Raw genomic sequence first — 12,321 nt, 5'->3', positions numbered from 1 at the left:
CCATCTGCTTCTGAACCTTCCTCTTTTTGCTGTTCAGAGACTGTTCTCGTCTGACATCATATCTAAAGCATGTGAGACAAAGCCTTGCCATCCTTTTTTCTGAGACGCATTCTGGCTGTACATCTTCCAAGACAAATTTGTTTGTTCTCCTGGCAATCCATGGTACTAAATGCATAAGTTCTTCTTCCATCTTCCTGCTGCAATGCTCAACCCTCACTTGCCCAGGAGGAGATTAAAAATACCCTGGCTTAGGTCAGTTGCAGCTAGACCTCAAAGTGACATCCTTGCTTTCCAACTCTTTAAAACAGGTTCTGTGCATTTCATAGCACGTAGCTATAAATTATTACTGAGAATCAGGTCGATACTTTAGAGTGACAACCAACAGTTAAGACCAGTTACCTTGTCAGGTATGGTCGGCAGCATTTCACAGCAGAGGAAGCGGCTCTCGGAGGGAAAGTAGCTGTCTGAAGTCAACAGGTCAACAGCATGTGTGGTACTGCTGTGTCGGGTCTCCTAAGTCTGCCTTAGCTGCTCTTCTCTATCACGTCTCCTTCCTGTGAGTTTCAAGAGCCCCATTGCCATGGGAAGGAGGCTGTCTGCCAGGCCGAAGGGGTTAGAGTGTGCATGCTGAGTGTGCCGGAGAATCTCATTTAAAATGGGTGTAAGCTCCATTGGAGAATGGGGACTCTCATCTCAGAGCTTGCAGGAGGGAGATGAGGGCAAGGTGAGGCGAGATGAACCTGGAACTCCATTCCACTCTAACACAAACACAAGGCTGGAGAAATGAACGACATGAAACCCTTTCCTGGTTGACCCTCAAACTGGGCATACCACTGGGTACACCAAGTGAAAACAAGCGTCTGTTGAGGCCCCTTGCACATGAGTCTTGCTGGGGTCAGCTCCTTGCCCAGGAGCGGGCACTGTCATCTCAGGATGCTCGGTCAAGCTCAGTCCCCAGGGGGGTTTGCCTCTGTGCCTTTCCCCTTTGCACTGTGTCACTCCTGGTCTTGCTCGTGCCACCCCAATTCAAGACCTCCCCTGTGACTTTGGATTGGGGCCTCTCTGAAACCCACTGCTGTCCAGTTACCGCAACTTCCCCTTTTATCCTGTCCAATCTGTGTTCACGATGCATGAATCTGGTCACTCGAGCTAACCAGTCTCAAAAGAAAGCAAATCCCTTTTTAGTGGAAACAAAGGTGGTGAGAGGCGACACTCCTGTCTTTGTGCCCCCACTTCTCATACACCATTCGTGTGTCCACTCCAGGGGATTAGTCACCCAGGAGAAGTGAACGCACCCACTCACACAGAAACTGGGTTCTCCATCAGAGCATTACTTAGAAGAGCCAAGAAGTAGAAGCCACAGAAATGTCCAGCAAGTGGTGACTGGGTAAGCACAATGTGGCACATCCATGCCGTGGATTCTCACGTAACAATAAAAACGAATGAACACACTGGTACCTGTCACATGAATGAACCTCATGCTAAAGAGAAGAAGCCAGTCACAAAAGACCACCTGTTCTTTGGTCCTGGTTATATCAAGTAGCCAGAATAAGTCTGTCATAGACAGAACGGAGGCGAGTGGTTGCCAGGGGTTAGGGGAAGAAGGAGTATAAAGTTTGTCCTCGGTTTGTGTTAGGTGCTGCTGAGCCATTCCAACTCAGTGCCCCTGCCTTTTAGAGAATGAAGCACTGCCCTGTCCTGCGTCGCCTCACACTGTTGCTAGGTTTGAGCCATTCCTGCAGCCACGGTGTCAATCCATGTGGGAGAGGCTCCTCCTCCTTCTCTCTAGCCATAGTGGACTTGGAGGTGCATCCTTGTCAACAGCTCCGTCAGTCCCCGAGCCTATGGGAGCCCACCCGAGCACACAGAGGTTGTTGGGACGTGAACGTGGAGACTCGAAGATGAGAGGAACAATTGAAAGCAATCACAGTCCCTGGCTTCTCTGAGAGGGCGGATTTGAGTTCTGATTACTATTTTGTCTCTCCTAGGAGATGATCACCTTCCTGGATAACTTGGTAAGTCACTCTCAAATCTGAACTGGTCTCTTTGGGGAATTCTCATTGGCCATTAGTAATTAAGGAACAGATTAAAGCTTTCTTTGAAGGCAGCCATGGCGACAGACCTGGGAGAGAGGTAACAAGGGCAAGGTCCAGGGGAAGGAGGAGGAAGAGGGATTACACAATGGGTTACACATGGAAAATTAGAAAGTAAGCCATACCTTCTGTAAGAGGTGAGAAGCAAAAACAAACCCACTGCCACTAAGTGGACTCAGATTCTCAGTGACCATATATAGAATGTCTACAGGAGCAGACAGCCTCGTCTTTCTCTCTTGGAGCAGCTGGTGGGTTTGAACCACGGGCCTTGTGGTCAGCAGCCCAGCCCCTACCCACAGCACCACCACGCCTCTTTCACTTCCACACAGAAGGGAGAGAAAGAGTGAGATTTGATTGGAGGAAGGGCAGCTGGGGAGAGGGCAGCCAGACCTGTGGCCTCAGTCTGCTCCGAAAATGGCAGGGACACATCACTGCTTTGGAGGATGGGGGCAGCAATGTGTGGGAACCGAGTGAGAAGGGAGTGGACACTGGTGGGGCAGGGGAGCCCTAGGAAGAGAGTGAACGGTCTCCACGGAGGGAGGAGCCTAAAGGGAGGGAGGCGCAGGGTCTCAGCGCCACATCCCGGAATGCTGCCACATTTGGGTCTCCCTGTCTGTTTCTCCCCAGGGGATCCCTCAAGCGGTGTTCATTGGCCATGACTGGGGAGGTGCGCTGGTGTGGAGCTTAGCTCTCTTCTACCCCGAGAGAGTGAAGTAAGTGGGCCTGCGCAGCAAATTCATTTGAATGACTGTTGACTGGACGCAGAGACCTAGAATCACCTTAAACTTATTCTAAATGCCTCGAACATTCTAAATGTTCGAGACACCGTCTTGAACACAAGCACCCTATCTAGGGTGGTAGCACATTCACTCTTTAATCCACTGACACGTAAACAGGGAGAGTTTCAGGAGCCCAGGAAGCACAGTGGCAGTTAGGACCCCAAGTAGCCAGTGGGATCCCAGCAGGGTAAGGGTCCACTTTGAGGTGGGTGGGTACAACAGCTGAGGTGACAGTTGAGTAGAATTCAGCACTACGAGGGTCGTCAGCCCTGCACTGAGAGCCTGGAAATCTGCCCTTTCATTTTGCTCTCAACAGACTGTGTGACAAATCATTCCCCTGGAGACTTCGGTTAACGACAAAATCAAAGCCTAATTACTGTTAGTGGACGGTGACTCTTGGTGACTCACGTCTGTCGGAGTAGGTCTGCAACCCAGCATTCTCAGTGCTGCAGCCTTTCAGAAGCAAATCCCTACCTCTGTTCTCTTCGAGATCTTTGGGTGGCTTCAATCCATCAACCTTACGGGTTACAAACTCAGAACTCACTGCCAGAGATTCGACTCCTGGTGACCCCGAAGGACAGGGCAAAACTGCCCCTGTGTGTTCCCGAGACTGTGCCCGTTTATGAGAGTAGAAAGCCCTGTCTTTCTCCCGTGGAGCAGCTGGTGGCTTTGAACTGCTGACCTTGCAGTTAGCAGCCCAACTTTGTAACTACTGTGCCACCAGGGGCCCTTTTGGTCACCACCTTCAAATTGCTGTTCAATGTGACGGCATTTCAGTATCTCGCCCTTCAGTCTTAATCATTCGTTGGAATGGCATTTCAAAGACCCAGGAGGAGCTGTCAGGTGAACCCAGTCTGGTTTGAACCCAGACTTGGGCGGACTTGAACCCTGGGCCCTCTGCGCAGGCCTGTGCAAGAATGAGCCATCACACCGCCTTCAGGCCGATCTTTGCAACTCAATAACAGGTGCCTCCACAGCCACTCGTGCGTCCCTGAGTAGCCAGGTTTTTGTGTGTTTGTTGTTTTTCACTGGAGTTTGTTTTTGAGTATAAAACCACAAGAGAACTTTTTTTGTTTCAGCTCAGCCCCAACACAAGTGGTGGGATTGTGTCAAAGAATAAAGAGCATTGAATGTTTCCTGAAATATTGTTAAAGTTTTCACTCTGTTGTTCTGATTTTCCTAGCTTCTTTCCACCTGCCTTTTTAGTCACAATAGAAATAAGAGTTAATTTCTTCAGACTCGGTTGACAAAAAAGTTACCCTGTGAGGAGTTTCTTGAGGAAATACAGCAACAAGCACAGGGCCGTGACCTTCCTGGAAGCACCAAAACCTCCTTGTTGTCTTATTAAACTTAATCTCTCTCTCCAGTGATAAGTTTTTCAAAGATTTGCATGAGCAAAATAGGGCCTAAAGCACCCACACCTCTTGTTAGCATCAGCCGAAGAAATGCCCCAAATAGCATAAGGTCCACGTGGTCAAATATGGCCTGGCTCTTGCCATCATCATCATGTCCTCCTTCAGTTCCCGGGTGGTTGCTCCTCCACCTCTGCAAGCGCCAAGGCAGCACATTACTGCAGTGCTGGTGCGAAGGCGGAAGCAAGAGGCCTGCTCAGTAGTGCTACAGAGGTGGCTGGGGCTTAGGCGCTCTTAAGGAATGTTGTTGATCACTGTGATCTTCACATTTTACCCCGATACCAGTAGAGCCTCCACTTGTCTGTGGCTTTGTTCTACTGTGATGGCTTGGCTGTTGCTGTAATCCTGGAAGCTATGTCTCTGCTATTTCAAAGGCCCGCAGAGTCATCCACAGTGAACAGGTTTCAGTGGAGCTTCCAGACTAAGAACAGACAGCACAGAAGGGCCCGGCTTCTCACTTTGGAGGAAGAAGCCGCTGAATGCCCCATACGTAGCTTCCAAGCATCTTCAAATCCTGCAGCCTAAGCAAAGGAAGCAGACGCCGTCAGCGATATTGCCCGCATGGACCTCTCCAGTCCTCAGGCTCAGGAAATGTGACTGAAGAGGAGCTGAGTTGGGGAAGGGAATCTACCCCGGTGACGTGAGCCGGGAATGGGTCTTTGAGGTCTGCGTTTGCTGATGGGGCAGGCCTCAAGGTAAAGAGAAACAGCTGCAAAAGTCTTCTAATGATGGGAACTCGGAATGTGCAAAGTAGGCATTTAGGAAACTTGGAAGTGGAACAGAACACATGAAGATCGAAATCCTAGGCATTAGCGAGCTGAAAGGGACTGGTATTAGCCATTTTGATTCAGAAAATCATGATTTACTATTACGGGAAAATCTATCAAGAGGAATAGTGTGGCATCCATTCTCAAAAAGGACGTGTTGTGAACTCTTATCTCTTATCTGTACCTGTGTACAGGCCCCTGTCTAGCCCACAGTGAAAGGAAGGGCTGGGTCCAGTCCACACCCCACTGTCATGACCCCTTTTTCTTTTTTTTTCTTTTTAATAACGTCTTCTTCCTGGCTGGCTGTAAATAAGTAAATAAACTGTGCAAAACTGAAACAGAAAAAAAGTTGCATTGATAGTTATTGATAACTGGATGCAAGAGTTGGAAACAAAGAGGTAGGAACAATAGTTTAAAAATATGGACTTGGTGATAGAAATGACACTGAAGATCTCATGATAGAATTTTGTAAGACCAACGATTGGTTCAGAGCAAATACATTTTTCAACAACACAAAAGACAACCATACACATACACTTCCCCTGATGAAACACACAGAAATCAAATGGACTACATCTGTGGGAAGACACAATGGAGACGCTCAATATAAGCAACTAAAACCAGGCCAGGTGTTGACTCTGGAGCAGATCATCAATTGCTCATATGTAAGTTCAGGATAACGCTCAAGAAAATTAAAACAAGTGCACAGAAGCCAAAATGTGACTTTGAGTCTATCTCACCTGAATTTCGAGAACTTCTCAAGAATAGATTTGCTGGACTGAACACGGATTACGGAAGGCCGACTGTGCTGTGGGAGGACATCAGGACTCCATTCATGAAGAGAGCAAAAAGGTCATTAGCATGATGGGAAAGAAAGAAAAGATCACAGTGGGTGTCAGAACAGACTCTGTACCTTGCTATTAATCATAGAGTATCTGAAGCGAATGGGAGAAAGGATGAAGTCAAGGAGCTGAATAGAAAATTTCAAAGGGCAGCTCGAGAAGACGAAGCCAAATTTTATGACAACGAACAAAATGTGCAAGGACCTGGAACTAGAAAATCAAAGGGTGAAAAAGCACACCTGAAAGTAAAAGCACTCAAGAAAAGATTCAAGCCTCGGATTGCAGTTTTGATTCTTTTTTCTTCTTTTTATTATTATTATTAAATACTTTTATTGGGGGCTCTTACATCACTTATCACAATCCATACATTCATCCATTGTGTCAAGCACATTTGTACATGTGTTGCCATCATCATTTTCTTTTTCCCCCCTCCCTCCCCGCTCCCTCCTCCCTCATGAACCCTTGATAATTTATAGATTATTATTTTGTCATATCTTGCCCTATCCAGCATCTCCCTTCCCCCTGTTTCTGTTGTCCGTCCCCCAGGGAGGAGGTCATATGTAGATCCTTGTAATCAGTTTTGATTCTATAGGCAAAATATTGAATGATGCAGTAAGCTTAAAGAGACAATATAAACACTACACAGAGACACTGTACCAGGAAAGAACTAGCCAACAGTCCACCATTTCAGAAGGTGGCATATGAGCAAGAATCAATGATGCTGAAGGAAAAAATTCAGATGGCCCTGAAAGCATTTAGCAAAAACAAGGCTCCAGAAATCGATAGAATACCCATTCAGATGTTTCAGAAAGCTGAAGAAGCACTGGAAACATTTATTCATCTGTGCCAGGAAATGTGGAAGACAGCTACCTGGCTAACTAACTGAAAGAGACCCATATTTGTGTTCTTTCCAAGAAAAAGCGACCTCAACAGAATGCTCAAACTACAGACCTATATCATTGATATCACACACCAGTAAAATTTTGCTTAAAATTGTCCAACAATGACTGCAACAGCACACATCAATGGGCTAAGACACAGGAAAGGCCAGAAGGTCAGCCAGATTCAAAAGAGGATGTGGAACAAGGGATCTGATGGCTGATGGATCTTGGCTCAAACCAGAGAAAACCAGAAAGATGTTTACTTCTGTTTCATTAACTCTGACAAGGCATTTGGCCATGTGGACCCTAATAAACTGCGGGTAACCTTGAGAAGAATGGGAACTCCGGGATACTTCGGTGTGCTCCTTCGGGACTTGTACATAGATGCAAAGGCAGTTGTGTGAAGAGAACAAAGGAATACTACATGGTTTAAAATCAGAAAGGTGTGTGTCAGGGTTGTATCCCTTCATCTTGTTCAATCTACATTCGGAGCAAATCACCAGAGAAGAGTACAGCAACAGGGTTGAAAGAAGGTTGGTTAACCACCTGGGGGATGCAGATAGCACAACCTTGCTTGCTGAAAGTGAAGAGGACTTGAAGCCCTTGCTGATGAAGATCAAAGATGTTAGAATTCAGTTCAGATTACAACTCAGTGTCAGGAAGACCAAAATCCTCACAATGGACCAATAGGTACTATCATGATATTAAATGGGAAAAGGTTGAGGTCGCCAAGCATTTTGTCTTATGGGGTCCACAATGAATGCTCATGGAAGCAGCAGTCAAGAGATTAAAAGACATTGTATTGGGTAAATCGGTTGCACAAAACCTCTGTAGAGTGTTGAAGAGCAAGGAGTTACTTCAGTTTGGATGTTACTAAAGTGCCCCTGACCCAAGCCGTGCTATTCTCCATTGCATCATGTGAAATTGGATGCTGAATAAGGAAGCCCACAGAAGAGTAGATATATTTGAATTGTGCTGGAGAAGACTGTTGAAAGTACCATGGCCTCCTATAAGCACAAACAGATCTGTATCGGAAGAAGTAAGGCCAGCGTATTCCTTAGTGGCAAGGATGGCAAGACTTTGTCTTACATGCTTTGGACACATCAGTGGGTTCGGGCACAGGAACAGTTGTGAGGGTAGAGGAGGACCTTGCGGCATTTCCTAAAGTTGTGCCTAGGGGCACGATGGGTAGAAGTCCCCTCTGACACCTATTAACAACAATAGAGGAAAAGCCCACCTCTATGTGAAGCGTTTCTTTTAATCTCTGTTACGTGTTTTCTACTGAGATAAACTGTGGGCGTCGCTCACTACCTATTTAGCGTAAGTGGCTGCTGACCTGCTTGACAAGAATGGCTTTCTGCGTCCATTCTTGGCCAAGCACATGGTGATGATGTTGGATGCTTGGTGCTGCCACAACATAGCACCAGAATTAGGGAGTGGAAGACGAGAGAGAGTTACTGCCTCACAGCTCTGGAGGGTAGAATCCAAAATCCAGGTACCTGCAGGGCCAAGCTCTCTTGGGACTCCAGGTGGGGATCCTCCGATGGCTCTTTCAGCTTCTGGTCGCCCCAAGGCTTCTTTGGCCTGTGAGGTGCTTCCCTCCAATCTCTGCCTCCTTGATCATTTAGTCTTTCCTCGTGTATCTGTTTCTTCTCTTTTCATAAGGACATCAGTCATATTGGACTAGGGCCCACCCATTCCAATATGACCTCATGCTAGCTAGTTACCTCTGCAAAGCTTCTATTTCCAATCAAGGTCACAGTCAGAGACACTTCAAGGTACGATTTAAGCTTATCTTTGTGGAGGACATAGGTCAGCTCATAACAGAGATTTTGCTTCAGAAAGGAGGCTTTAGTTTTACTAACATAATTTCTCCTTCTTGAGCTTCAGTTTCAACATGTAAGGTCCTTTCTGCTTCTTAAAGCCTGTTCTTATGGTCTGTATCTTGGAACCTTCTATTTCCTAGGGCAGTGGCCAGTTTGAATACGCCCTTCATGCCGATGGATCCCAAGGTGACCCTAATGGAAAAGATCAAAGCCAATCCTCTGTTTGCTTACCAACTCTACTTCCAAGAGCCAGTAAGTGTGGGGGCCGAGAGCAAGGAAGCCAGTACTGTTCTGGTTTTTGTGTCTCCTGTCTCCCTCCTCCCTGTTGGTCACACTGGATCCTGTCGGCTTGTCTTTTCTGTGTCATCAGTCAGAGGTGGTGTTTCAAATGAGCTCTTGCCAGACTGGCTTCACATCTCAGTTGAGGCCTTCCAGTTGACTGTGTGTGCAGGCATGTGCGCGCGCACGCGTGTGTGTGTGTGTGTGTGTGTGTGTTTGGGACAGGGGTGCACTGGGTTTTCCTACCTCTCCTCGGTTGTGGAGTGGAGGACCCAGAGCTGGTTTCAGTGCCTCCTTCTTAGCTTGTGCAGAATGTCCTCTGGCTGAGAGGTGGGTGATGCTCCACGTCTCCTGTTGGTGGGAGTTCCTGTCCTCTCCCAGGGACCTAGAGCATCGGGTTACTGAGAAGTGAGGTTGGTGATCACAGAGAGCTACCACTGCGCATGCCAAAGGTGCCTTTCCAAGTTCGCTTGGGTGATGTGGGAGATGGGAGTTGGCTGCCATTTTACTGGGATTCGCTGAGAACAGAATTGTGTCGCCTGGCCTGGGCACTCCTGCCGTTGCCCTCCTCCCTGAGCAGTGATGGCCTGTCTACAGACTCTGGACCCTAGGGTCCAGGTACAACTGCTAAGTTCCTAAAGAATCAAAGGTGTTTCCGCAACACTCCAACCAGGAGAGGACTGTATCCACTCACTGACTGCAGAGCTGCCCATCCTTGACCTGGGCCATGGAGACCTGGACATGACCAGCAAGGACCACAACCATCACAGCTTGGGGGAGTACCTCTCCTCTACCAAGTGTGCTCTCGACGACGATGGCGCCTGTGCACAGGTGACATGTTGATGTAGCTCACACGCCTCTAGCAATGTAGGAAAAGAAGTGCCACCTCATCACCATTTGAGGTCGTGATGCTCATGCCACAGCCCAGTTTGCGGGGAGCCCTGTCCTTCCCTTGGCATCCCTGAATCAAAATGTCTCCATTTAGTTGGAAGTCATCCGGAGCTTGAGGAGTGACTGAGCTTTGATGGGCGAAGGGAGAGGACTAGTACCCGAGGAGGGAACGGCAGGATGAGGGGCAGGATGAGGTGAGACCACGGAGCGGCCAAGTGGGGACAACAACAGAGATGCCCTTAATGGGGTGAGCAGATGACCAGGACACATGTGTCTAAGCATCCGGAATGTTTTGACTAACGTGCCTTGTGGAGAATTAATGTTCCTGAATTCATTTAGCAAAGTATACCCTCCATTATGTGCTCTCCTCTCTTGGGCATGCACAGATTAATATGCCTCTAAGAGCTTCAAGAAGCCCTAGAAGTGTAAGGCTCAATTGGAAACGTAATCATTTCGAAACCACCAGCTGCTCAATGGGAGGAAGACGAGACTTTCCATGCTGGTAGACAGTTACAATCTCGAAACTCAGCAGGCAGCTCTGCCCTGTCCTGAAAGGTCTTTATGAGTCAGCATTGACTCGATGGATGACAGTGACTTCCATTTTCTGGAAGGACTTACAAATCTTGGGGAGACTGCAAGTTAACACATAACTAAAGAATTAGACAGCCTAACGGTCCGGTAATGGAGGTGCAGTGTGGAAGTCCAGAGGAAATCACAGTTAACATTTACTATCGCAGAGGACATTTGAGCTGAACTTGAATTTGGGGGAGTGGCTATGAGAATGAAGGACATTCCAGCCCGGCACGAAAAAGACTGAAAATGCATACAGAACTGGCTTAGGAGATGTCTGCTGAACAGAACAAGGAAATATCAACAGGGAGAGAGAAGGTTCCTAAAGATTTAGAGTTTTTCAAGGTGAACTTCGAACAGCTGGGAATCAACCATCAGATTTAGTATATGGATGCATTTTTTCCGGGAAGAGCTTTAATAATTCCATCAAGCCTAAGCCCTGCTGGACTCCATGGCTTTGGTGTTTCACTTGTGGTTCAGGGACAAACAGCCTGGACATCAGCTAGGAGATTCTCAGAAGTGTAGCCTGAAGGCCCCCTTCCAGAGCTACCAAGCAAGAGCTGACCAGCCGGCTAACAAGGCCGCCCTGTGAAGTGTGTGCTTGCTGCTCTGGAGGCCTCCCCGAGATGACAGCGCGTGGCCTGTGCCCCTCTGTCAGTCAGTGTCTCAAGCTCCAGCGTGCATCACCATCCGCCACGGAGCTCGTGAGAACACAGCCCACAGCACTCCATCCAGAGTAGGTCTCGGTGGGCCAGAGCACTTGCATTCCTAGCCCACTCCGTGGTGAAGCTGATGCTGGTCATTGTGCCACCTGGTGGGAACCACCATTTTTGCCTCAAGAAAGGGGCATATCTACCTCGTTCTGGGTTTTGCTGGGCCAACAAGTGATGGGCGAATCACTTATTGATGGGAAGAGAGGTTGCTAGGCAACGGGCTCTAGTGGAGGATTGCAGGCGGGGATGGTGGAGGGTACTAGGTGCTGCCAGAAAAGTAGCTTCTCTTTGCTGCAGTGGGTCTCATCCTTTCTGGTTCCAAGCTCTTCTTCATACTCTTAACAGTCACTAGGGACTCAAAAACAAAAGAAAAGTTACTTAATATAGATTATTCATATTGATATGTCATGTAATCCCAAACGCATTGTCAACTAATGCATTCCAACTCATGGCCAGTCTATAGCACAGACTAGATGTGCCCATGGGGTTCCAAGGCTGTATTATCTATGAGGGCAGACTGCCACATCTTTCCCCAGGCCGTGGCTTGTGGGACCCAAACTGCCCCTGAGAGTCGAAACAAAGCAAAACCACATTGCAGTTTTTTTAGATTTCCTTAAAAGGCCTTGGGGTCCCCAGTGATCTATATAGACTGTTCTTTGAGAATGACTGCATTGTTGAGTGTTGGTGACAAGTTGCCATGAGTTGGAATTGACCCAGGGACAGTGACAGTGACAACAACGAGGATTCACCAGGTGGGAGGCCCTGGCCACTCCCAGAGTCCTGCCTCGGAAGAAAGGCGTGGCCATCTACTGTCAACCCCGCCTTTGGAGCACAGTCCCCTGGCCCATGTCCAGGTTTCATGAGGGGAAGCTGACCCCGCCAGCAACTACGGGATGCTTTGTTTTCTAAACTGTTGATTGTGAGATCAGGGGAAGTTCACAGTGCAGTTTATCGGTTTGATATTCAACCATTCGTACACATTTTGTTTCACCTCGTGCCTGGCCATCCCCTCAATGTACCCTTGCATGTCCTCCTTCCTCCCTGTGTTTCCCATGTCCATCCCTCTTCTTCCCTAACCTGATGAACTCTGTCCCTTTGGATCTTAAGTGGTTGATTATTCTCCCTCGGGGCGAGTTCAGCTCCAGACCTAAAGATGGACTAAGGTGGAGGCTCCACCGCTCTCTATCCATCCACCAGTGAGCCTGAGCCTTATTCTGGGTAAGTCCTAATCCTTTTAACAACCCTATTGTATTCTCTCTCTTTTTTGT

At 47.9% G+C, this 12,321-nt stretch overlaps 1 protein-coding gene across 2 annotated transcripts in view; it reads left to right on the top strand.

Moving 5' to 3' along the window:
• Nucleotides 1-12,321, top strand: part of EPHX2 (epoxide hydrolase 2) — a 64,326-nt gene that overhangs the window by 33,286 nt on the left and 18,719 nt on the right. For both annotated transcript variants that reach the window (XM_075555703.1, XM_075555702.1), the window contains exons 10-12: nucleotides 1,989-2,015; nucleotides 2,721-2,806; nucleotides 8,741-8,852. In XM_075555703.1, coding sequence (XP_075411818.1) covers nucleotides 1,989-2,015; nucleotides 2,721-2,806; nucleotides 8,741-8,852 — 225 coding nt within the window. The remainder of the gene's footprint in view (nucleotides 1-1,988; nucleotides 2,016-2,720; nucleotides 2,807-8,740; nucleotides 8,853-12,321) is intronic.

The sequence above is a fragment of the Tenrec ecaudatus genome, chromosome 8, assembly GCF_050624435.1.
Source record: "Tenrec ecaudatus isolate mTenEca1 chromosome 8, mTenEca1.hap1, whole genome shotgun sequence".
Taxonomy (NCBI): Eukaryota; Metazoa; Chordata; class Mammalia; order Afrosoricida; family Tenrecidae; genus Tenrec; species Tenrec ecaudatus.
Note: the sequence above shows the minus strand (reverse complement) of the source record. Positions and strands in the feature narration are given on the sequence as shown.